Raw genomic sequence first — 27,137 nt, forward strand, 5'->3', positions numbered from 1 at the left:
ACTGGACTGTATGTAGCGGAGATGACAATAAAGTTTACTTTGACTTCAGCAGCGAGCAGGCTCACCGAGGGTTCTCGCGCTCACTTTTTGCGAAAAAAACATTGGTGCAAATTATAAATCTGTATCATAATCTCTATTGTTTTCGTGTTTGTTGGTTTATTTTTATTTTGTTTTATTTTGCGAGTTGGTTATTAGACGCTGCTCCAGCCAGCCAGAGAATCCCCCGCCCTCTCCTCCCTGTGCCTCAAGCAGCAGGCGCACCTTGCAAACGGAGGGTGCCCTTACTCCCAAGCAAATGGGCGATAGAAAACCGATTGGTGCCTATACCATCCCCAGTATGCGCTGGCGTGACGTCGGGGCAGCATGAGTACGAGCATTTATTTATTTATTTTTTGGCAATGACCGTGATGCCGCCCCCCACCACAATGCCGCCCCGGGCTACCGCCCGTGTCACCCGTATCAAAAACCGCTACTGTTTGTCACACAGATATAATATAAGCTCAGCATTTAGCTTATATTATCATTTAGCGGGTCTTAACCATAGGGTGCTTAGTTTATGTAAAAATGTAGTTTGTTGTTGTTTTGGTTTAAATTGTTTTATGTGTGTATTGTATGAGTGTACACTTGTATATAGTTAAACATTTATGCTGTTTGGTCTCTCTAATGTAGAGGCCTGGGCATTCCTCGCTACACTGTACAGCATACACCACATTGTTAAGTATGTGTTTAGGAGTTTTGTCTTTTGGACAAAGTGAGAAGGGGAAGTGAGAAGGGGGACTCAAGTGCAGACATGGAAGGAGATGGACCTGAGTTTAAACAAAAGGTGCGCCGTTTATTATGGCTGGTTAAACATGAAATACAAAAAAAGGCAAAGCGAGGGAAAAGCTAAACTGAAACCTAGACTGAGAAAACTCTAACTATTAAAAAAGTGACATGAACAGAATCATGATATCTTTAACCTGACGTCACATGGGAGGTGGAACACAGACGACATGACAAAGACTGAATTAAAAAACAGATTAAATACACACAGGAGGTGATCAGAGGAGGTGGAAATACATGGGGAAGCAGCTGACTGGAATGAACATAATGACACCACAGGGCAAAAGTAAAAATAAGCATATACATTGAACATGGAAACACAAGACTGTCAAAATAAAAAAGCAAACATGGAGAGACGTAGACATGATAACACAGGCTTGACGATATGAAACACGCAGACAAGAAATACATGACAGACTAACAAAGAAGACTTAGGTGAAACATAACCTAGACTAAAACTCAAGGCAAACTAATAATAACCCTAGAACTCAACATTATTTCAAAATGTAACAAAAGAAATTAAAAACATAAACTGAAAATGCTGGATCACAGACCCAGCCACTGACAATAAAACAAGATTTTGGCATTAGATGGCTTTAACTCTAAATTTTATTAGTTGATGAAAGTAAAAATCTGTCTGGCCATATTGAATTGTATTCTACAAATTAATAAATATCAATTGATTCTTAAGGAGTCAAGTTGGAACTGTTTTCAGATCTGATTGGTTTAACGTGGATTGATATCTACAGTTTTAGTCATAAACTCGATAAACCATAATTGTTTTCCTGTCAAGAGCTAAACAAGCATGCAGTAACATGATTATGCTTTTAATACTGGCACTCAAGGTATGCAAGAATATATGTTCAGGTACAAATTTGCTGTTTAATATACATTAAAATAATAAGAAATTATAACCAAGATAAATATAAAACATTCTATAAATGCATGTATGTAAATGACTGACTGAGAAAACTGTGCTCAAATATGGAAAAGCTTACAATGCATAGGGAAACCATCCTCTAAGTTGCTCTTAGGAGAGATTAATTCCTTACCACAAATGTTTTACTCCATGTATTTCATCAATAAAACTTCAAACATAACATTAATGTTCACACTTGCTCAGCTGCCTTCTCTGCTGTGCTGTTCTATAAATAAACATCATGATTTAAAGAAGAAATAATCATGTTGTCACTGTATTACAAAATGAATTATACCAACACACACAGATTCTTATGGAGGTGTTGCTACTAGCTGTTAGTGCTGCGTGTTTCACTGCTCATCTTAGTAGCCGAGTTTTTAGCCTTTCTCAGTGACATCACAAACCAAAGGAAGATGAAAAAACCTGCAGTCACAAAGGAGACAGTGAGAGAGAGATGTACAGGTTTAGATGGGAAAAGGATGAGTTCATGAAATTGGCTCTAATAATGCATCTGTGTCAAATCTCTGTCAAGTCACTGTGTATCCATATCCAACACAAAATCTTACCTATCTTTTAGACAACATAAACATATTTTTAACAGAAATCTTAAATAGTTCATTGGTCCTCATTAGGCAGAAGAGAGAGTTCATGTCTCCCCTATAATGGAAAGTAACATCATTACAGTCTACTATTACACAGCAGATGTTTAATAATAATGCAGATTTTATTGATCCCCATGGGGAAAGCACTCTCTGCATTTGACCCATACCTTGCCCAGGGGTACCTCAGTGGATTCGAACCCCCGCCCTTCCGATCATGCGGCGGCCACTCTACCTACTGAGCTATGCGTGCTTGTGCTCTTATCTTTTAATATATTTTAAATCTTTTATTTCTCACTTAACCTTTTGACTCTAATCAACTGATAGGTCATGACATTTCCTTTTTAATGTTATGAAAATGTAATTTAAGTGGAGAAGGATCTTAATTACATGACGTTTTTTGCAAAAAATTTTGCTGTAGATTTAATTAGAATCCTGGCCGGACACACATCTACTAAGGATCTCAGGACTAGACTCTCCGGCCAAGGACCTGACCCTTAAGGACAAACAAAGACTATATATTTGCTCTATTATTTCTTTGTTGTAATAACACTTCTTGGCAATAAATCTTATACTATTACTTCCCCTTAAATGGTATCTATAAGGAAAATGCATGTGTGTATTAAGCAGCAGAGTTGAGTATGTGTGTCCACCCATAAAAAAATTTGACAAATTTTCTCTGTCAATACCAACAAAGTGGACGTCCAAAGAAGACGACACCACAAAAAGACTGTGTTCTCATTCGGTCAGCACTTGGGAACTGCAGGCAGACTTTCAAGTCAAAGTTTGCAGGACAATATGGCTGACAACTCTGTCCTCAGACAATCCTGAATAGGCTGCAAACCGCCTATCCCAGACTCACAGGGCTTAACATGACTGAACTTCACAGTCCGGCCTGTTTAAGCTGGTGTCAGTAACATCTGCACTAGAACCCGAGCATGTAGAGGAATGTTATGTTCAGCAATGTGTCCTGAATCTGCCTAAGGCATGGAGTGAAAGTGTGGAGCAAACACAGAGAATGATGTGCTGATTGCTGCACCATGGGTGAAAGCGTTTGGTGGAATCACTGTGATGCTGTGAGGCAGCAGCTCAATTACTAGGAAAGCAAGCCTTGTCATCAGTTTCATCCGTGCCAAGGAACAGAGATATTGAGATGAGATTCTGCAACCAGTGGCAGTCCCATATCTCCACAGTCTGGGCCAGAACTCTATCCTCCAAGATAGCAACATGCACTTCCACAAAGCGAGATTTAGCACATACGACTGAGAACCCTGTTTGTTGAATTAATAAACTGTGATAATTGCAATATGTCTAGTTTCTAGAAACTCTAATCACAGTTTTTCTATGGGCGCAATCCACATTGTCAACTCTGCTGCTATGATTGTGTGTGTGTGTGTTTACAGACCTTGCAGTGAGTTCAAGATGCAGAAGAGGTAGAGGGCAGGAGTCGTCAGGAAGCCAAATGAGAAAAAGACCAGACCCCAGGTAATGCCGAGCAGAGTCATGACTCCAGCCAGGGAGCAAATGTCTTTCTTTGCTTTGTCAAAGTTATTCTGCCCAAACTGATTTGCCAAATATAAAATGACATACCAGGTTACACACAATCCTAAGTTTGAGACCTTGAATTGTCATAAAAAAAAAATACTTCATTGCTGGTTTTGGGTTTCCAATGGATACACTGATGGATTACTACTTAAATATTTCTTTTAGTACAGAATTACCTCTCTGGTGTGGTGGAGAATCAGAACACGTCTGATTGTCACCCCAAACATGATTACATTAAAGAGGAACACCAAGCTGAACAGTACCACTGTAGTCCATATTTTCACGTAGTAATTGGTTATATAGCATCTATTAAAAAAAGAGCAGATCATGTTTTAACCTCGCAAACTGTAAAATCAACAATGTGTTCTGTAAAAGACACATTAATGCAGATCTATGTAGTAAAAGCATCACCAGAGCTAAAAAGGAAATAATGTTTCAATTTTAGCAAGTTAGATGCTTGGTGAAAAGGAGCTTTCTGATTCTCCCTTAAAAAAATAAACATGCATGTATACAAAAACCCATGTGTAAAACAATTAATAAGTAAATAAGTAAATGTAAACTACTATTCCTGAATATACATGCTAGCAAATCTTACATTGCAGAGTTAGATGTTTCCAGAGCAACATGACCATAAAACTTTCTGTCTATGATTACCACCACTGACACAATCACTGCAGGGACGCCTGGAGCCAAAAAAAAAAAAAAAAAAAGAAGATTATTCACCATACCATTTCCAGATTGATAATGACAGCTCCCTCCCTAATTGATTCCACTCACCCCATCCCACCACGCTGAGTTTGAGCAGGTATTTCTTGACATAGATGTTGAAGACTTTGACCAGGAGAAGATATAAGTGGAAACCTTCCAAGGCCATCCAGCTGAAAGTGGCCAGCAGGGAATAATGAAGTAAAAGAGCCATGTATACGCAAAGTCCAGAGGGAGACCCTGCTGCCACTGCCTGACTGGGCAGGAAGTGCAGGTTGAGGAGCATCAGGGCAATTACAAGGTTGATGTGGACCTTCATAGAGATGTCTTGTCTGAGTTTCCTGTCACACAGAGAATTGATCTGTGGTAAGTAACATACTGTATCACAACTGGAGGAATGGTAGGCCGTAAAAAGAGAAGAAAGAAAAGATGAAGTGATAAGTACAGAATAAAGAGAGCATTTGCTGTAAGAGAGATTGCGATAGAAAGGAGGGCTGATTCAGAAAAAGAGGACAGGAACTGAGGCAAATGAGATTACAGGAGGTACTAAAAACAAGTGGAAGAACTGATGAAGATGGGAAGAATATGAAAAATGAATTTATTACCTGTTTGTAATAAAGAGCAAAATGGCTATGACCGAAGCAAAAAGGGAAATACTACAGCCAATCACAGTAATGCGTGATAAAATCTCTTGGTCTTTCTTTGTGATGGAAGGATCAGGTACCTGTGGAGAAAACACGTGATTATATCATCTTTCACTATTTGTATTATAACAATTAGTCACATTCCAGAAGCAAATACTTTCTTACTTATTATTATTTTTTACACTGTAACTTAAGCTTTAACCCATTAAGTTAATAAGTATGCTTGTTATTCCTAATGGTACAAGTCCCTTGAAGAAAATGGGGGCAGGGCTAAAAAGAAAGTTAAAAGAACAGCTGAATACATCTGAAAAATAAAATAAAGCATTAAATAAATATGCTACAATCATAACAAGCATAACATAACAACAGAGGCAAACGGAGGCAAACGATAGGCAAGCAAGCACAAGCAACACACACAAACAGTTAACATGAAAAGCAATACAACATAGCAGCAATACAGGAAAGGCATGCAATAACAGACAGCACTGCACACTTCCTGTGTGTGTGATTACAGTGCAAACTCTTTCTCTGTGTGAGTGTGGACAGTTTTGGCTGCAGTGTTTTCAAGTGCGGTCAGAGGAATAAAGGTGCAATAAAGGTGCAATGATGGGCTATGCCGCAAGCCAGACTGTGCCCTTAGCAGTTGGCCTGCATGTAACATTCCCATGCTCTGACCAGGGCAGGATAGTAATTTGAATGAAAACAAGTTGAGCAGAGCAGGTGAAGGTAGAACACATTCTGTACAAGAAATCATTTCAGTTTGGTGTCATCTAGTGGCATCATCAAGAATGAAACCAAACTGAAAAGAAGAAAAAAAAGGAAATGCACAACTAACGTATCTACATTTATAACAAATCATATCTGTTACTATATTTGCATGCATACTTTTTACATTCAATGAATGTGTAGGTTATATAAACTGCACATTTATTACATACACGTGCAGTAACATTGCAAAAATGTTTATTTTCTTTGCATGCAGAGAGCAAACTACATTGTTTACTTTCACACACCGGATAAAGAGATTTGCTAACATATAAAAGATGCTTTTGGCTTTTTCTTTCATTAGTTGTACTAATACAGTGAGCGCACAGTTACCCATGTTTTAGTCACTTTAATTTATAAATTTATATCACATGCGGACTTCCTGAATTGTTGTGTGTGGGTGTTTGTATGTGTGTGTAGCTGTGCAAGTTTATGGGTTTTTTTAAGAGTTCACCACCATTTCTGATAAAGGAAACTGAGGAAACCGAAGATCTAAAGAAGAAATCTAAAACACTTATCTTTCTGAGAAGCTGTGCGTCTTTCAGTCACCACTATGACTAAATTTTGCTGTTTTTTTTAAGCTTGCTGTCTTTTGCCCACACCACTTGACATGCCTGTTTGAAGGTTTGAGGTAGAATTAAGGTAGATTGACTAATGGTCTGGCATGTCCTTGTGAAGCTAGCCAAACAAACATGTCTATATGTTAATGTGCCCCTCCCAAGCATGCTGTGCCAGAAATAGATGGGGAAAACCAATTGATGGAAAATGGCTTCTTCTTTTTTTTTTAACAGACTTATATGAAAACCACTCATTTGATGAACATCAACTCAGTAACACATTAACTCGAGACCCAAGAAATTCAGCTGCAAAGTTTGAAGCAGTTCAGATAAATGTTTGTTGACATAGGTGAGAAGAGATGGACAGACAGAAGGACAAGAGAGCTCTCAAATTCTTTACAAGATGTTGTATTTATACTTTGTTTTGCAGTTCACTGAATCCCTCTTTATATAATGAATGAGTCCAATCTTACTATGAGGATACCAAAGTACGTGAGGTGGTTACAGGAACAGGTGATGTTAGTCTGACCACGTGTCCAGTATGTGAGGCAGCCATCCTCACTAAAATCTGGTAAACAAAACAAACAGATCCATTATGCAAAAGATCACATTTCTGAACATCAACTGAGTGTCGGGGCCCTGAGTGAAAACACAAACCCCAATGAGTCCAACTTATGAAAGAAATAGGTGTCTTGCTGCTCAAAAAACGATTAAAGGAACACTTTAAAAACACATCAGATTTTGAGGGGGAAAAGAATCACGCTGGTTATCTATAATGATACCAACTGGGTAATGTGTTAAGAATGAACAGATCCCACATTTTTTGATAGAAAGGGAAATATAAACCTACAGTGGGTTGAATTCCTTTGCAGCAATTCAAAATGGTACTCAGTAGTTCGCAGTGTTGGGCAAGTTACTTTGAAAAAGTAATTAATTATAGTTACTAGTTACTTCTCCAAAAAAAGTAACGGAGTTAGTAACTGAGTTACAATATTCTAAAAGTAATTAATTACTTGAAAAGTAACTATTGCGTTACTTTAAAAAAAAAGTTTTATCCTCTGGGGTCCAGGGTATAATTGGCCATTCACCTTTAAAAACAATTTACTTTGCCTTGTTTGGTATCATCCTTTTAAGCACAACCTCACGTGTCTGAATTTACAGTTATGTTTTCATTTCGACACACTGTATTAACACAATTGATCTAAAATCAGACAAAAAAACGTAAAATCAGAGTAGAAAAAGTTATATTTTTTACTGAAACAACCACAAACATGTTTAATGAATCATATTTCAGAACTTTAAATGCAAATATAAAGGATCAATTTTAAAATCCTATGCACAAGTTTTGCAAACAACAAATGCATCAATTTACCTTTTACCTTGATTTCTTTAAATAACCATTTCAAACGTTCTGCATTCAATAAGATTCCACACAAATTATTTGTTCCACTCCAAAAAAATAATTTCTGTCCACTATAAAGGAGAACATCACAACCTGATCCCTGCAGGTCTGACAGCAGCAGGTGTATCACTCCTTTTTCTACCTGGAGACAGCAGTTGCCTCATTGTTCTGACACACAACACAAAACTATCCACAAAACTACACACGAACCACACAAGACAACATATTAACTACACACTCCAAACCCGCTAAACGTCACAAATCTCTAACATCTCAAAACTCGCTCTCTCTCTCTTTTTCTGCTGTTTCTCTCTCTCGCTGTCACATCCTGTTTTTTTTGGGTTTTTTTTTTTTTTTGGCGGGGGGGGGGGGAGTTGCTCATAAGCAGAGAGGTCTCGCTGCGCTGTCCTTAGACAGTAAACGTCATGAAACTATTGAGGAAAAACGCCGCGTATATATTGTTTATCACGACTCTGGTTTTACGTGGCCTATCAACGCAATTTATAAACTGGTATATATCACCTTGTTGCTTTGTCTTTAAGTGGTCATGTGATTGGCTTACCACGACTACTTTATTCTTCTTCAGTCAAACAGCAGCACTCATGCGATTGTTTTGCCCCCTTAGCTCCAGGTGTTGTGCTAGACAGTGATCATGATTACCGTCCGCGGGAGCGCGCGCTGCTGCTTAAAGCTGTAGCGTCCAGATTACTTACAGCTACTTCCATGCAACTGATACAAGATGCGGTAAGCTGAGCACAACTTCAACCATCTGTTTGTTGAAAAATAGTAACGCGACCGCATTTTCTTGTTAGTAACTGAAACAGCATTGTAACGATAGGAATAGTAATTAGTTTGATTACTTGTTACTGAAAAAAGTAACGCCATTAGTAACACCGTTACTTGTAACGCCGTTATTCCCATCACTGGTAGTTCATATGTTTTCACATGCTTGTGTGGGAGCAAGGCATCAATGAACCTACTTGAGGATGTCGGGTCTGCTGGAGGTTGTTTTGTAGGCCTCTAGCTGTGCTCTTCCTGTTCTTCCTTACACAAAGGGCATTGGTGGTACTTATGGGTTAAGGACCTTTAACAGTCTTGTCCAGCTCTCTTAAAGTAACCTCCTGCCTCCTAGAATCTCTTCTATGCTCTTGCGAAGTGTGATGGGAGACATAGCAGATTTTCTGGCAATGACATGTCTTGATGTGCCATCTTGGAGGAGTTTGACTGCCTCTGCAACCTTTGTAGGGTTCATGTATGTCCTCATGTTAACAGTAATGAGAATGATCCCAGTCAAATGCAAAACTAGTGAAAAAACAGAATAGATGAAGATGGAAAAATATCGGTGTCCACCAACTGTAAAACCATCCTTTTTGGGGGTTTGTCTCATTATTATCCATCTAGTACACCTGGTATTAATTTTATTAACGCCAAATTATCTGCCCCCTCTGCTACTTAGCTGACCACACCAATAGCCCACAGGTTTAACTGACTTGATGCTGTACTCTGATTAAAACGTGTTCCTTTACTTATTTTTTGAGCAGTGTACATTACTATTCATGACAGATGTGATGTTTGTTACTTACTGCATGTTGAATAATTAAAGAAATGACACAAGGGTTTTTGAGTTTCCTATGACACAAAAATATTTCATGTTTTTACAAAATGTACAGCATATTATATGTATCAATTAATTATGCAATAAAGTAACAAGAGGTAGAACTGAAATAAATGATCAAAAAAGGATAGTTACGTTGATTTTCTTGGTAAACTCCATCGTGATGTTGATGCGCTCCTGCAGACCTGATATGTTCTTGCCCTGCACACTCAGACCAACCAGTCTTTGATCATATACTTCATGTGGGCTTCCAAAAGCGCTCTACAATAAAATGCAAATTTGTCAGCTGGTTTAACAGTTTTGCAAAGACAGTTTTAACATTAGTTTCGGGGGGAAAAAACACACTACTCAATGATCTAGATGCACTGTTTGATATTCAAGTAATTTACATTTAGTTAAAAATGTGATTATTCTTTCCTTGTGTACCCAGCTTCCTTCAAAAATATGTGTACTAAATTACATTTTATTTATCAATAAAAGGTCAACACACAATAAATACAGAGGCTAACAACAGAATACATAACAGAAAGGAGACACAGTTGAACCTAATCTGACAAACAAGACGGGGAGGAAGCAAAACGGAATACTCTAACCCGGGACACAGGACTGTCAAAGTAAACCAGGAAATACACAAAAATAGAGACAAGGATGACTAGACACACACAAGAGAAACAAAGGAGGCACAGTAACAAAACCTAAAGACTAGAAATCACCAAAAACACTAAAGAATTACTAAATTAGCTAAGAATACATATTTCCTAACAAGTGGTAAAAAATAAGAAAAAAATATAACCTGAAATTCAAATGTTATTTCATTAGACTAAAACAAGCAAAACCCACGAGCTCCGTGAGCGGTAGTTTAAATTTAATGTGTAAATACAAAATTGGCAAAAATCCTATTGTTCTATAGCTCTATCACCAAATCCTTTTCCTACATATTGTTATATAAGAAAATGTAGTTTATGACCTCGTTCATTTTAGGCCATTTAAACATGCAGAACACAATCTTGTTTTTCGGTCCAGCACCCAGTTCTCTTGGCATCTGGACAAGGACTTTACTGTTGAGAAGAGGCACATCTGGTGTTGCCTGTATGAGCATCAACATGCCAAGAACAGAAAGAAAACAACTGCATGTGAATAGCAGTAACATAATGCAACTCTTGCTACTGACATTGTAAATAAAATACATTGATGTCATGGTGTTGCTGTTTGAATGAATTTAACAGTTCACTTTCCCAACTTTTTCACAAAAAGTATAATAAAATGTAAAATATAATATTTTATAAGAAATATAGTAATTATAATATAAAAATATAATGTTGATAACTATCCAGACCTTAATCTGCACATAAACTAATGCCCTTCAGTGAAATAAACAATGTGTAGAGAAAAGTGAGCTGAATTTTTCTTCATTCCTTGCACACAGATTTGAGCTGACAAATAGAAATGGAGTAAAACACTCAAGGTAATGCCAAGACGTTGTCATAAATTTAATAAAAGCTTTCCTAGTTTGACATTTATTTCCATTATTTCCTTTTTTACAAAGAGTTAATTACCTGTTCAAGGTAATTAAGTTCCCCATAATTACCTTGAACAGAACATTAGACTTATTACAATGTATCAGACCTTAAAAAAGCAGGTCCTAACCAATATCTGACCCAACCTCAAAATTGGATCCAAATATCAGCTCAGTAGTTGGTAGGTATTTCTGGCTACACTTTGAGTCTGACTACAAACCATTGTTCAATAGGATCATGTGATGTTCTTTTTTTTTTTTACCTGTGTGTCATCAGCATAAACTTTAAGGCCTCCAAAGGTATCGTTGGGTTTGTGCACAAGCGCCACAAAGGTTTTGACACACACTTGCATGTTCACATTCACCTCTGTTCTCTCTAGAACACTTGCTAGAGTCCTAATGGCTCTTGGGGAGGAGGATAGGAAAATATTAACAATATTAATGATTTACATCCTTTAATTAATGTAATTTTTTTCAAAACAATTAATAAACACAAAAAACACAAATTTGAAATCTTGTTTTAAATACTGAAAATTTTGTGTAATAATTAAAATGTTTACATCATAGCGTCAGTGAGGTTTCCAGTTCTCAAAACCTTGTCTGTATAATTCATACAACACTCTGTAGGATTACGACCTGTAGAGAAAATGTAAGAACAAACATTTTACCCTTGTACAATTAAACCACCCACATGTCCCCAGAATGTATGAAAGTTTAATCTTAAAACATTATACAATTTCACATTTCGTTATGAAGACATTTATAGGGGAATGGAGATGTGAGAAGCAGAGTTGAAAGGTTCATTTTTAAATGCAATATCACCATGTAAGAAAAATGGCTGTTCAAAACAAGTTATAGTATATAAAACATGAATTCCAGAAAAGTAGGGATGTTCGTTAAATTTTGACAAAAATAAGAACCAAAAGATCACACAAGCTAATATTTTATTTACAACAAAACATAAATAATAAATGTTTGAACTGAGAAATTTTACATTTCAAACTTGATGCTTGATACAGGTCACAAAAAATTGACATGCACGCAAACAATGGCTGAAATAGCAAGAAAGATCAAAACGTTTCAGCTGGGAGAACATCTAGCAAGTAACACGATAAGCTATAAAAGGGATGTTTTACAGAGCCAGAGTCTCTCAGAAGAAAAGATGGGCAGAGGCTCTTCAATCTGTGGAAGAGTACCTTAAAAGATTGTGGAATACTTCAAATGTTCCTCAACATCATCATCAAAAGATTCAGAGAAACTGGAGATGTGTCTGTAACCATTTACACTGAGTGTGCTACAGTCTCAGGCTGAAAAATTTTATTAAATGCCCGTGGTCTTCGGGCCCTCAGACAACACTGCATCATTCATCGGCATGATTGTGTCACTGACATTACTAAGGGGCCCAGGAAACCACTGATGAGCACAATCTGATATGACATCTGCAGATACTAACTAAAGCTCTGTCAAGCAAAAAGGAAGCCATGTTTGAACATGATCGAGAGGCGGTGTCATATCTGTGAAATGTACTGTTTCAAAATGGAAGAGTTTTCTATGGCCTGATGAGTCCAGATTTGACATCCTAGTTGGTAATCACAGACGTCTCATCCTCCAGGCTAAAGAGTGGGAGACATTCCAGCGTCTTATCAGCTTTCAGTTCAAAAGTCAGCATCTTTGATGATATGTGTTGGAATAAATGCATTCATTATGGGCAACTTGCGTGTTTTGGAAGAAACATTGAATGTTGAAAGGTTTTGGACCCCCTCCTATTCGGGTTAGCATTGGAGCCACTTGTTGGGTGGCGTGAGTGGAGGGCATCACCAGTGACACTGGAACTGTCATCTGCAATATGTTCTTTTTTCTGTATATAAACAGACTAACTATTACAAACTATTACAACAGCTTTGCTTCCTCGGAGAAGAGTCTGGGTGCTGAATTGCTATGCCTGCTTTCCAAATCTTTCACCTATAGAGAACATTTGGTGCATCATTAAATGAAAACTACATCTAACATGGTGGTAAACATGGTAAACATGTCCTGTAGCAAGCATCAAATTTCAAATGAGCTAATTTTGTGCTTAAATAAAAAATGTCTGATTTTAAACATTTATTGTGTTATTTCTGTTCTGTTCTGAATAAAATATTGGCTCATGTGATTTGAAAGTGTTTTAGTTTATTTATTAAATGAAAACACTTAAAGAAATTTAAACTTAAAGAAATTTAAAGAACATTTAAATGAGGATTGAATGCTTTCTTCTAAAGTGTAGTAAAGCGATTTAAAGGGACATAACATTTTATGTCTGACATTTTAGGGCTGTGGTAGAATAGAAGAGGAGGAGTAGGAGAGAAATAAACACATGTAGCTAAAAGACTGACAGAAAACAAGCCGAGTTTATATAAACCCATAAAAGGCAAAAGGAAAAAGTAAATAACTCACACCCGCCCCTTGTTTCTTGGGTTAGAATCTAAATTGTCTGCTGTCCCCAGATTTAAGTAATTATTTTATTACAGCAGTTAACAACTTACCTATGTTAGATGTTATATTGCATTCAGTCTCACAGGAACCGTGTCCTGACACCGAATTCTCATAAAGCATTTCATAAGACACAAAAGACATCAGCCACCAGAATATCCAGCTCTTCTTCCTGTGAAGAGACTCTCACATTTAGAATGAAAAAAAAAAAATGCTTTTCCGTCAAATGTTGTCAAAGTTCCTTTCAGATTAAAATTGGTTGATTCATTTAGATTAGCATTATTTTACAAAGCTATTCAAGCATTATGTTATTTATCTTTTTTTATTTTGTTGCCATTATGCTGAAGGTAGACAGAAAATCATTCCCACCGCATTTAATGTTTCTAATTGATTAAAAACGGTAATTTGATTGTACAGTACGGGGAGTGAAAAACTGTTATGTTTTACTGTCTCACAGAATGTATGATTGGATAAAGGGATTTAAGTTGGTACTGAGCCATATAACCATATAACTGAGCCACAAGAGGAGGTCTCATGGATGGAGGGGTCATCAAACCATTGGAAACTGTTCCTTTGATGTATGGCCATACCCTTAACTACATGTTTATTCTTAATTCTTTATTGTTTTCATTCTTAAATATTAGTAATACTTTTGCATTTCCACTAAAAGTAGGTGTAACAATTCAAGGAATGTTCCCACATCTTATATTGAAAAGACAGGGGCAAACCACCTATTACTGTTCAGATTGGAATGCAGCATGAGTAATGAATGCAGTGGTAATGTAACAGACCAGAACTTATTACATGTTACGAGTATCAACACTGTTTATAACCATTCAGCAGACTGATTGTAAATGAGTAACAGGTTCAGACGTTCAAATTCGTCTAACTGGACACGTGAGATGGTATTGGTTCCATGTCATAGCATCTTACATTGTACTGTAGCACACTAAACAATTTCATGTTATACTGTTAAACAATTTGAAATTCCAATACTACAAAGACATTTAAAGCTAAATTATCATTGTGGTCTATTTGACAAAGTAAGACCTTTAGTCAATGTAGAGATATTGAGACAGCCACCAAAGCTCTCACACCATCACCCTGAAGACTCATCAGTCAAAGTGCTACTCCACAAGATGTTTTCTACATAAAGATGTCCAGTTTTAGAGACTGCACCAACTTATTAAAAAAAAAACACAGATTAAGAAATAAAACTAATACAACTTTGTCTCCTCCTACTTCTACTATTAGTATTACTACCAATAATCCTAATAAATACACTGAAATAAAATGTATATTTTTTTTAATCCTTGTTATTAGCATCAACACAAAAAGTGTAATGTACTTTAAAGTGAACCAAAACGTAGCCTACCTTTGCATGTTGCTATGGAAATCAGTTAATCAGGACAGAGAACACAGCAGAAGTGACAGCAGGGGGGAAAAAAGAGCTGAATATGAAGAGGTGTAAAGGAAGTTGACGAAACAAATGTAAATGACATTCTAAGTAAGAAAGAGGAAGTATCAACTTGCTAGAAAGCTAAAAATACACATCTTCCCTTCCTTGTCACTACTTAGCATGCAGCAAATACAGGATGACGTTATTAAAAATATTATACTGAACACTGTTCACATTTTCAGCGCTAAAACACATTCTTTTCAAGCTACTTCTTCCCTTAAAGCAGGTCAAATTAAACAGAAAGTATCATGAAGTACCATGAAATTGTGACAAATACCTTATTTGTGTATAAAATTGGTAATAAAACTGATCCAAATTCTGATTTCAAAAAGAGATTAAGCTAAATTTTCCTCCCGTTGTTACAAGAATGAAGTTCTGTCTGTGTCTGTGAGAAAACTAGCTGTAACTACCTGTCCCTTTTATGATACTTTTTCAGTTGAAAAATGCAAATGTAGAGAACCTCTCATTCATATACCAACAGTTAATAAATACATGTAAATTTTACATTTTACATGATTGCAAATGTTTTCCTTACATTGCAGTGTTGTTGGAGTTAGACGTGTCCAAAGGGGCATACAACTTTACAATACAATGCAACGTTATTTGTATAGCACGTTTAAAAGACCAGCGGTACACCAAAGTGCTTTACAATAAAAACAGGAAAATTAAGACAATAAATAAAATACTATTAACAAAGTACCACATACCCAGAGCATGCTGTGCTGGCTAGAGAAGCTGACGCTTGAAACTGGGGGAGACCGTGCTTGGTTTTCTGAAAGCATTTGACCGCTTCTTGCAGGGTTGCGAAGCCAGTAGGGTCCCCACTCAGCAGCTCGGTGAGCTACGCTTCCTCTCCTCACTGCGCTCCTGGGATTCAAGGTTTGGACCCTGGGCACCCCAGGCTCCAGCTTGAGATCCTTTGGAGAGCGTGCACACAGGCTTGTCCTGGCCGACCGCCCGTGTTTTTTGGCATGCTAACGATTCTGCGGGTTTACACGCTTGTCAGACCTCGCTGTGTCTGACACTTCAGCTAGTGAGTGAGAGCTCTCCAGCCTGCAATGCTGGCTCCCTGTTTGGTGCATTGCCTTTGTGTCACGGCCTTACCGGCCAGCACAGGCCCGCTCAGGGAGCTGGGACTTTGTGACTGAGCTTGAGTATCTTGTTCGAGTTCACTCTTGAGGCTCATCTGTCTGCGGACAGCTCATAGTGACAGTGCTGGGGGTGGACCTTTGGGTCATTGCCTTGCTCAGCCCTCCACTTCAGCAGGCCCCCTCCCTGTCTGTCAACAGCACTGCGCGGCTTCGGCTCTGTGGAAGGACAGGTCTCATCCCTAGCTTGACCTGCTACTATAGGCTGTGCCCCCCTGGCCTGCTGCCTGCTTTGCTGGCTTACATGCCAGTTGGACCTCGCTGTGGTGAGTAAGAGTTCTCCAGCCTGTAGCGCCGACTCTTTGTCTGGCATTGCCTGCATGTTGTAGGCCTATGCGACCAGCGAGATCCTACTTGGTGGTCTGCCTCGTGGTTCCCGGGCTGACCTTGAGCGGCTGATCACTTGAGGTCCAGCATCCTGCACAACCAGTTTCGGGCCAGTTTACCGTCTGCAGACTGCTGCCTCCAATCCCCCTGCTTGGCCTTCGCGTCTGGCGAATCCCTGACTGGGGTGGTCTTCTTATGGGTACTTTGTCAATGGTTTATTGCACCCTTCACTCTCGGCGGTTCGGTTGTACTGTCTCATTGCGGGGTGTCTTACAGAGTTACCCCGTACATATGTAACAGTGTGGAGAGATAGTCTTGATATGCTAGAGAACATACGATTACTGTGTAGCCTTGGTTCTTTTAGCGAGAAACTATCTCTCCACTGTCAGGCCGCCCTCTGATCAAACTATCACCGGTGTCAAGTCTGCACAGCTGTTTTATACATGAGCTGTGGGGTGTAGCTGGGCGTGCCGGAGTGTCTTAAGTAAGTATCCTTGTGCCACGACCAAGGGGAGTCGTACCCCGTACATATGGAATATGTGATGGTGTGGAGAGATAGTCTTTCACTAAGAGAACCAAGGTTATACAGTAACCATATGTTATCAAAGTGTGGGTAAAGAAGAGACCTTTCATGTTGTAAGTGTCTCTGAGCAGCTTTAGATATTTAAACTATGAGTTACCATATGATAATGATACTGAACAAAACTGAGATTTTCACTTTAGAATGCCCGTAACTCGTAAATGTCCATAGGGTGAAGGTAATAAGACAGCTATTACTGTTATTACTAACACCACAGCCTTTAGTGATTCACAATGTGCTTTAATATAAAATAATTTTCAGACCAGTTCAATTACAATAAAGCAAAATGCTGTATGTGCAATCAATCAACATAACAGCCTCTTAAAATACTAAACTAATGCCAAGTGAGTTTCATTTAAAACTAAGATCTAATGTGCAGACTGGTGAAAATGTGACAAAATAGCAATTTTATGTTGTTTTGCCTCTGATCTCTGAAAGCGGGTGTAAAAAGAGACAGGTGATCTATCCTCTAACAATAAGATAAACCGCTTGCCACAAAAACTCTATTGCAATAAAAAGAAAACTCAAACTAAATTTGAGCTGTTAAAATCTTCACACTTAATACATTCACATACATTTTTTTAGTGTCAGTTGATATCTTATCTGATACAATTTCTTCTTAAACTCATGTATACAACAATGTTTCTAAGTTAATATTACATTAAACATTCCAACAGCACACACATAGTCACATCTTGGGGTATTGGTAGTTGTGTGTAAGCTAGGTGCTGGTGGTTCGTATTTCACTGCTTGTCTTAGTAACTGCGGTTTTAGCCTTTCTCAGTGACATCATAAACCACAGGAAGATGAAGAAACCTGCATGGAACAAGCAAGAGAGAGGAAGAGAAGTAAATGTTTAGACTGTGTACAGGAGATGCAATGAGTATGCACATTTGAAAATGAAAGTAGTAATTCATCTGTGTGTCAGAATCTGCACGATGTGCAGAGTGTAAGTTGTGAAGGACCAAAACGCAGACGCTTGGAGACAGATTGATTGAAACTTAAAGTAAGTCATTCATTTAATAGAATAGTTTAATAGAATAGAATAGACCTTTATTGTCATTGTACATGTACAATGAGAAAACACCACAGGCTGACTAACATGAGTACAAAGGGAAACTGAAGTCTACAGATTTAAAAACACACCAACTAGAACATGAAGCCAAGGAGAGATGCAGGAGCAAAGAAAGGAAGAACAAAAACACTGGGAAGCAAGTAACAGAATCAGGTGCTTTTTGAAAAGGATCCACAGAGACAGTGATAATATACATACTGAAGGTTGATTTGAGGAACGAAGAGAGGTGGGGAGAACAAGACATGGCTGAACAGAATGATCAGACAACACAAGGGAAGTAAAACTCATGACAACAAACAAGGAACACAAACTCTAAAAGAAAACAGGAAGTGAGATAACTAACCATGGAAAATACAGAAACATGACTAAACTAAATACAGGGTACTCCTTCTGTTTAACATTTACATGCTCCCACTGGCACAGATTATAAAGAACAACAAAATAAACTATCACAGCTATGCAGATGACACACAAATATATATCACAATGTCACCAGGAGACCAAGGCCCTGTACAGGCTCTTGGTAAATGCATTGAGGAAATTAATGACTGGTTGTGTCACAATTTTCTCCAGCTAAACAAAAATAAAACTGAAGTAATAGTCTTTGGATCCAAAGAAAAACGATTACAGGTCACCAGAGAACTTCAATCTATACACCTAAAAACCACAAACCAGGCGAGAAATTTGGGTGTAGTGATGGATGCAGACCTAAACTTAGAAAAACACATTAAGACAATAACAAAGTCAGCTTACTACCACCTCAAGAATATATCAAGGATAAAAGATCTGATGTCTCAACAGGACCTGGAAAAACTAGTCCATGCATTCATCTTTAGTAGGCTTGATTACTGTAACAGCATCTTTACAGGTCTACCTAAAAAATCAGTCAGACAACTACAGCTCATTCAGAACTCTGCTGCTCGAGTCCTCACTAAGACCAAAAAAGTGGACCACATCAGTCCAGCTCTGAGGTCTTTACACTGGCTGCCTGTCCGTCAGAGGATAGACTTTAAACTTCTGATGCTGATCTATAAAGCTCTGAATGGTTTAGGACCAAAATACATCAGTGACCTCCTGACCCAGTATGATCCTTCCAGATCCCTCAGGTCATCTGGATCCGTTTTTTTGACAGAACCAGACACGGAGAAGCTGCATTCAGCTTTTATGCTCCTTATATCTGGAACAAACTCCCAGAAAGCCTCAGATCAGCTGAAACACTCCGTTTATTTAAATCCAGGTTGAAGACTCACCTGTTCTCAGCTGCATTTGAATAAAGCCAAATCCACACTGTTTTACTTTTAAGCTTAAATTTCAAAACTTACATTTTAACTACTGATTTTATCTACTGTTCCTTCCTTTTTTTTTCAATTTTAAATCATGCTTTTTATTTGTTTTTGTTCTTTAATGTCTCTGTAAAACACTTTGAATCACCTTGTTGTTGAATTGTGCAATATAAATAAACTTGCCTTGCCTTAACATACAAATGGTTATACAGACCTTGCAGTGAGTTCAGGATGCAGAAGAGGTAGAGGCCAGGAGTAGTCAGGTATCCAAAAGAGAAGAAGACCAGGCTCCAGGTAATGCCGAGCAGAGTCATGACTCCCAGCAGGGTACAAATGTCTTTCTTGGCTCTGTCACGGTTACTCTGCCCAAACTGATTTGCCAAATATAGAATGACACAGGAGATTATATACAATCTCACACAGTAAGACAAATGTGTTTAAATAGTCAATACTAAAGTATGTTTTTTTTGTTTGTTTGTTTGTTTTTAGATAAATGACTACAAAATACAATACAGTGCTGAAAAGATTTAAAGGAACACTTTAAAACCACAACAGATCTCATTGGAAAAAAAATGAGATGTTGGATGGTGTCTTTAAGGATCTCCTCACAGATCTGGACCAGTGCATCACTGAGCTTCTGGACAGTTAAGCTGTAACCTGGCACCATCGGATGGACCAAAACATAATGTCCCAGAGGTGTTCTATTGAATTTAGGTCAGATAGGTGTGGGGGCAGTTAATGGTATCAGGTCTTTCTTCCTTCAGGAACTGCCAAATGAGTCTTTGAATTGTCATGCACCAGGAGGAACCAAGAAACCACTGATCCAATTTAGGGTCTGACATTGGATCAAGGATATCCTGATATCTAATGGCATCCATAGCTCTCACTGTTTATTTCATTAACGTCAAATTAGCTGAGGCTGACTAACACTCCCTCTGCTACTTAACTGACCACATCAGTATCCCAGAAGTTTACTTCATCAAGTTGGCTTAATGCTACACTCTGAATAAAAAGTGTTCCTTTATTTTTTCTGAGAATTTACTGGGTCTTAAAAGCTAACAGACAACCCATCCCACAGTTCATCCTTTAAAAGGAACGACTAATGTAAAATAAAAATTAACAATAGTAATGACTAGAGTTAGCCTTTATTTTTCTTGTTATATAAAACTACCAGTTGTTTATAAGACTAATTCATTATTGTTATTGTTAAGCTTTCATAGGGCATGTTGACAATAGCAACACAAAACTTCCCCAGTACCTCTGTGCTTTTGCGTAGAGTCCAAACTCGTCTGATTGTCACCGCAAACATGATCATGTTAAAGAGGAACACCAAGATGAATGGTCCCAGTGTAGTCCCCATCTTGACATTGTAATTGGTTATATAGCATCTAAAAGAAAGGGAGTTCAGATGACCCATGTTTCAGTTAAGAAGTACTTTCTGTAATAGAAATCTTATTGCAGGCGTATTGATGCATGCTCAATCATCCAGGATGGAAAATCGACCCAAAAGGTTGATTCTGTTCATATGGACGTGGTGTTTTCATTGCAAGAAACTTTTCGTCACTCATCCAAGTGACTTCTTCAGTATCAGCTGACTGCAGGTTTCCCCAGCCTTTCCCATCATTTGAATGAGTGATGAAATGTTTCTCCTACTGAAAACATTACATCCAGATGAACCGAATTAACTTTTTTGGGGGTGGGTATAGCGGATAATTTAGATGCATGTGGTGAAATATACCAGAGACTACTCAGTATAGGCAAATAAGTGTTTGGTAAAATTGAGTTTGATTCCTATCCCTTGTATGACACTTTTCCCTCTACACTCTGATGCGTACACCAACAGTTAATAAATAAATATGAATTGTTATTTTAAATTTTCTTTATTCAATTTTAGATGCTTGTAGATATTTTCCTTACATGTCAGTGTTGTTGGATTTAGATGTGTCCAGAGAGACAAGACCATAAAAGCCTCTGTTTATGATCACCACCACTGACACAATGACTGCAGGAACACCTGAAACACAAGAACAGTTATTTAGATGATGATGATGATAAAGAGCTTCATGCTTAAATTATTCCACTCACCCCATCCCACCACACTGAGTTTGAGCAGGTATCTCTTGATGTAGATGTTGAAGACTCTGACTAAGAGAAGGTAGAGATGAAATCCCTCCACAGCCATCCAGCTGAAAGTGGTCAGCAGGGAGTAGTGAAGGGCAAGAGCCAAATATAAACAGACCCCAGTGGAGGACACTGCTGCCACTGTGGAACTTAGCAGGAAATGCAGGTTGAGGAGGATCAGGGCAATCACGAGGTTGATGTGGACCCTCATAGAAACATCTTCTCTGACCTTTCTGGAAAATGCAGATGTGATTCATGGTAAGTCACATCTGTTTTAGTATTATTCTGTTTGGAATACAATTAGACCAAATCTACATGTATGATGTGATAAGGAACAAAGATTAAAACAAAGAAAAAGGTTATTAATTGACATTGGTGTTAAAAAAAGTCAGGACTGGATAGTACATGCTGAATAGTCAATGGGATAGGAATAAGAAAAGCAGAGACAGAAAGGATGAAGAATGTCATTAAATAAATTACCTATTTGTGATGAAGAGCAAAACAGTGATGACCAGGGCAAAGAGAGAGAGACTGCAGCCAATCCAAGTGATGTATGTTAAAATCTCCTGGTCTTTAGGTGAGAGGAACCCAGAAACAGGCAGCTGTGCAGAAAATACACACTCACTTTATTTTGCAGCATTTTGATTGTGAGAAGTAGTCAGTAGAAATTAAACATAAGACACGCAAACAGTGAAGCAGTAAAGTCAATACAAAATAAGCAACAGGAATAGAGGAAGTGTATGTAACAGTACAGTTCGATACAATAAAATAAACAGGAGACACGTGATTGGGGAAATACAGTCTTGTTTGTCCAGTTTTAGTATTTCTTTTCTTAATTATTCAAGTCTTTGGCTATATCAAATTAAAATCACAGCACCCTGAACACGGTTTTTATTTCAGAAAGCTTTCAGTAAATTAGGTGTTGTAAAACAAAGATGTAGATGAGGAAAAGTAAGTCACAGATAAGATAATCAATGACAAATCAATGAGCCAATGAACTGTGCGTGAGAACAGATGATACTAACAAAAGAATGAAGATTGTAGTCATGGTGTAAAGGGAGCATTTGTAGCAGAAAAAGATTACTTTTGTTCACATTGGGGCATCTAGTGATAGTATCAGGAATCACACGACGTAGGCAGGGCACACCCAGTGCAGCTACATTCTTAATAACACACTATAGTTGAGGAAACATTTTGGCAAGAGATGAGTGTTGTACGTTGTACAGCATAAATGAATCTTTTTTGTTTTAACATATATTAAACATACTGTAAAGTCAGTACTATGAAAGTCTTGAGTCACACCTCATGTCTTTATATTTAGCTTCTAATGGGTGAGTTAAAAAAAACCTGTCAAAAAGCCATTCTTCAAAAAAGGCTGATGCACATTAAATTACATAAGAACTGTAATGAAAATCACTGGTAACATGCCTGATGGAGGAATGACATTTTTTGGTTCACATTTTTTTATATGGAGGAGGTCAGGAGAGAGGTACAACAGTGAGTTTCTGCAGCTGTCTGTAAGACACAGCGGGGGCTCTGTCATGTTTATTATGAACACAGTAAAGGTACTGTCAGATTTTGTTTGTCCATGCAATACTATGTGTTGACAGTTTCAGCATTAAAATGATTCCAAAGATACTATTACTACAGTTAAAGTGTAGAAGAGAAGAAAAAACACAACATTATTGAAGCATTATTATCCAATCATCCTGACAGAGAGTGGAGCAAGAGGCAGACAACATCCAAAAAAGAGCTTTGAATGTCCTTCAAGAAATTATTCTTCAAAAATTTGACAACTGCTTAAAGGAATTACAATAGAAAGTTTGACTATGTGAGTTAAGGCTGAAGTTGGCCATTACACACAACAACTTTTTACCAAAGCATCAGAACCAGATAGCTAAACTGTGTCCACCTCAGCATGAACTTGTTGGATTGTTAGCAACACACCTGCTAAAAGAGATTTCCCATTTTATTACTGAGGTGTTTGTCTATATTTTGTTGGTCGAGTTTCCCTCAAGTTTAAAGACATGTAAGTCCTGAAATTCCACTTTTTTAGAATGAAAAATTGTCCCTCCTACCAGGAGCACAGCAAAGTATGTGAGATGGTCACAGGAACAGGTGACATTATTCTGACCATGAGTCCATAGAGTAATGCATCCATCCTCACTAAAAGCTGATACATCAGAAATAGAGATCAGTTATACATAAGATGTTTTTATATCCAAGTCAGATCAGCTCAGCTTTGTGATCTTAAGACAAACTACAAACAACAATGACTGAAGTTTATTTAAAAAAATATTAATGTTTTACATTATTCTTGGCAGATGTGATGCTTGGTTACTCACTGTTTGTTGAGAAGTTAAGGAACTGACACGAGGGTTCTTGGGTGACCTGTGACACAGAAATATTGCATGTTTAAATACTATATATGCCTACCTTTTTTTTATTAACTTTTGCTAAACAAAAGATAAAATATATTTAATAATATAATATTGTAAAAGGCACATCTGCAGTAAATGACAACATTAAGTACATTTATGTCCTTGGTTAGGTTTATGGTGATGTTGACACGCTGCTGTAGTCCTGATATGTTCTGGCCCTGCACACTCAGGCCAAACAGTCTTCTGTCATAAACGTCAGTCTGCAATAAAACACACATTCATCAGTTTGTTTTTTGAGAAAATATTTATTTAAGATTTTTTGTCTATTATGAAATAATTTTAATGTAATTTACATTTTATTAAAAGGTTGTAGTGATTTTTCCCTAGTGTACCAACTTTTCTACATAAAAATATACATAGAAGTGTCTTTAATATATACCACATTTATATTTTGTGCATTATTGCTAAAGACCTTCAGCACATTTGCGTTTAAATATATAACTCATCCTCTTCCTGTTTGAAAGTTGAACAAATTGATTAACTCTTACTGATTAGAGCAGTTCCCATAGCTGTCTTTTAATGTATTAAATTAAACTAATTTAATGTAAGCAAATAAATGACTAACACTATTTCACTTAATGTTCCTGTGGCAAAACATTCTTTTATGTTTAAAATATGAAGACATTAAACCATAAAGAACAATGTTAAGTCCAAACTTATTACTCCTTCATGAGACACATCCAATCCATTAATTAAATCATGGAGGCAATAACGTACTGGACACAAAGTTATTTGTACATTGTTACATGTGTTGGAGTTTTCATGTACTGCATATATGAATTAATATTTGTAGCTTGGGTGAAATGCTATTATATGGTATAAAGGTATTTTGAATATACAGCAGGGTAAATAATCATTGCAATTTTAAAACTGTTTCTCCACATGAAGATATCTGTGCGAGTTAACTCACAATAAATTGCCATAATTTTGTCACTAGTTTGATGTGCAGAGGCACGGCAGGTTCCAAATAAATCTTTATAAAAATCTACGCATCTGTCTTCCTGACATGAACATAAAAACAATCACTTTACTGTTCTGCCAGCAACTCTATCCGATAATTATCATATATTTCCAAATGAAGCTGAGGCTGAGGCACTTTTGGTGTATAAGCAGCTAAATTAAAACAATTGACATGTAATGTGTGTAGAATTGATTTTATTACATATATATATATATATATATATATATATATATATATATATATATATATATAAAACAAGCTAAATCAGCAAACGATAGTAGTTTAATTTACAGTGTAAAATCTATGTCTGTATAAAATTCAAAATTTTGTATAACAGAGTTTAATTTCTGACCTGGTTTATTTCAGGCCACTTAATCATGCAGAACACAATCTTGTTGTTTGGTCCAGCTTTCAGTTCACTCGGCAGCTGAACTCTCACTCTGCTGCTGGGAGGAGCCTGGCCTGGTTGTACCTGCATATGCATCAACGTGCCAAAAACAGGAAGATGATGTGAATAACAGTAACATTATTCTCAACTTAGCATATATCTAAACGTGCATTAGAAATTTAATGAAAATCCAAAACTGCTCTTCAGCCATTTTAGTCCAAATGATCTCAAATTGCTGGAACTTGAGGAAAGTCATTAATGTTCACAGACTCCGAAATGCAAAGCAGCAGGAAAGTTTAATCTACAGTATAAAGAACATGTTCAGATATTTCATAGCTAAAGCATTATCAAACAAGGTGTTTTGTGGCTTAGCGACAATAAGGACAAAAGTAACTAAAAATACATGCACATTTGGACATCAATAGGATGTAAACAATCTCAACCATTGCCAGTTTTGCTGCTAAACATTGTGAACAGCTTAAAATATCATTGTCACATTACACTATGAAATTATTTTTTAAACACCTGATTATCGCTGGCATAAATGTCGAGGCCTCTAAAGGTACCATTGGGTTTATACTGTAGGGCAACAACAGTGTCAGAAATAATTGATGAACTGGTCCCGTTTATTTCTTCTTCCTCTAGAGTCTCTTGCAGCTCCTCAATGGCCCTTGTTGAAAAGGATAAGAAAAAAAAAATCAGAATGCCACATTCTGATTAAAAATCTTACATTAATTACACACCACAGACCAAAGGTGTCAAAGTCAAGGCCAGCAGGTCAAATCCCGGAAAATAGATTTAGAGTTTGGCAACATGGTGTATTTTACAAAGGTGCAGAAACTAAGTCAGGGAAAAGAGTTTGTGAGCAGAATGAGGAAATCTGCCAATTGCAGATTTGCATGATCACTGATGTGCTGATGCAGTGAAGGAGTTTCAAGTAAAGCTGCACTTATAAGTGCACACTGTGCTTTGGAAAGTAAACCAGAAAAAGAAAATAAATTTCAAGCTGCATCACAACCCATTTGCTGCCGACGACAGAACTGCATTTTTACAGGTTCAAATGGAGCTGATACAGTGGCAGTATAACGGGACACTAGTGACCTGTTTTTATTTTCATTTTTGGAGCAACTTCATATTTTAAATCTTTATACATTTGACAGGATGTATTTTTTAGTTATTTCAGTCATTTTCTAAGAAAGAATATTGTATCCTGTCCTGTTTTTGTTCATATTCATGTTAAAAAAAACTTTCAGTTTTAATCTGTTCAGTAAATCCTGTTTGCCTGCGAACTAAAGTGTGCTTTGGGTTTTGGCCCCTTGTCTGATTGAGTTTGACACCCCTGCCATAAACCATCTGAAACACATTAACATCTCAACCCTTTTGATTTTGCTCCTATACACATATTTAATCTAACAGTTTTTCAAAATAGAAAACTCAAAAAAAGTTATTTAGAAGGAAAGTGTTTACTTGACAGCGCCATCACAGCTTCTGTTTTTAAAAAAGTTGTTTAAAAGTTCCATACAGCATTTCCCTGTAAAAAATAAATTAATAAATTAATTAATCATAAACACATTTTTATAACATTGAGTTTCACTTGAGAACTTTGGTAGCTTCTTAATTACTGTTTTATCCAATCACAAAGATTTGACTGTGTGTGTGTGATTAAAATGGCTTAGCACTTTTCCGTGTACTGCCTTCCTGTTTACTGCCACAACAGGTACCTCTACCATGGTCTGGTACAGTTCTGACACCGTTTGTCGGCTGAGGACATTCTGTAAATTAACATAAAGGGGAAT

At 37.3% G+C, this 27,137-nt stretch overlaps 2 protein-coding genes across 4 annotated transcripts; both read right to left on the reverse strand.

Moving 5' to 3' along the window:
* Positions 1 to 686: 686 nt before the first annotated feature.
* On the reverse strand, positions 687 to 15,052 carry LOC146526180 (adhesion G-protein coupled receptor G1-like). 2 transcript variants are annotated; one of them, XM_085180982.1, is made up of 14 exons: positions 14,934 to 15,052; positions 13,612 to 13,730; positions 11,650 to 11,710; positions 11,353 to 11,494; positions 10,541 to 10,660; positions 9,709 to 9,834; positions 9,542 to 9,587; positions 7,030 to 7,124; positions 5,196 to 5,314; positions 4,663 to 4,931; positions 4,481 to 4,568; positions 4,062 to 4,191; positions 3,746 to 3,902; positions 687 to 2,164 (listed from the first exon to the last, which is right to left on the reverse strand). In XM_085180982.1, exons 1-14 carry the CDS (start codon positions 14,939 to 14,941, stop codon positions 2,070 to 2,072), a joined length of 1,575 nt encoding a protein of 524 aa, XP_085037108.1. In that variant the 5' UTR covers positions 14,942 to 15,052; the 3' UTR covers positions 687 to 2,069. The 2 variants fall into 2 exon arrangements, with proteins under 2 accessions (XP_085037108.1, XP_085037035.1); XM_085180909.1 differs by having other exon boundaries at positions 11,650 to 11,725.
* A 2,233-nt stretch (positions 15,053 to 17,285) lies between these two features.
* On the reverse strand, positions 17,286 to 27,071 carry LOC146526181 (adhesion G-protein coupled receptor G2-like). 2 transcript variants are annotated; one of them, XM_085181999.1, is made up of 12 exons: positions 26,809 to 27,071; positions 25,867 to 26,011; positions 25,306 to 25,425; positions 24,085 to 24,192; positions 23,897 to 23,942; positions 23,630 to 23,724; positions 22,032 to 22,153; positions 21,516 to 21,784; positions 21,348 to 21,444; positions 20,689 to 20,818; positions 19,645 to 19,801; positions 17,286 to 17,888 (listed from the first exon to the last, which is right to left on the reverse strand). In XM_085181999.1, the coding sequence occupies exons 1-12, from the start codon at positions 26,859 to 26,861 to the stop codon at positions 17,794 to 17,796; spliced, it is 1,437 nt and encodes a 478-aa protein (XP_085038125.1). In that variant the 5' UTR covers positions 26,862 to 27,071; the 3' UTR covers positions 17,286 to 17,793. The 2 variants fall into 2 exon arrangements, with proteins under 2 accessions (XP_085038125.1, XP_085038204.1); XM_085182078.1 differs by lacking the exons at positions 25,867 to 26,011; positions 26,809 to 27,071 and having other exon boundaries at positions 17,287 to 17,888; positions 25,306 to 25,667.
* Between the last annotated feature and the right edge of the window lie 66 nt (positions 27,072 to 27,137).

Source organism: Neolamprologus multifasciatus, chromosome 1 (genome assembly GCF_963576455.1).
Source record: "Neolamprologus multifasciatus chromosome 1, fNeoMul1.2, whole genome shotgun sequence".
Taxonomy (NCBI): domain Eukaryota; kingdom Metazoa; phylum Chordata; class Actinopteri; order Cichliformes; family Cichlidae; genus Neolamprologus; species Neolamprologus multifasciatus.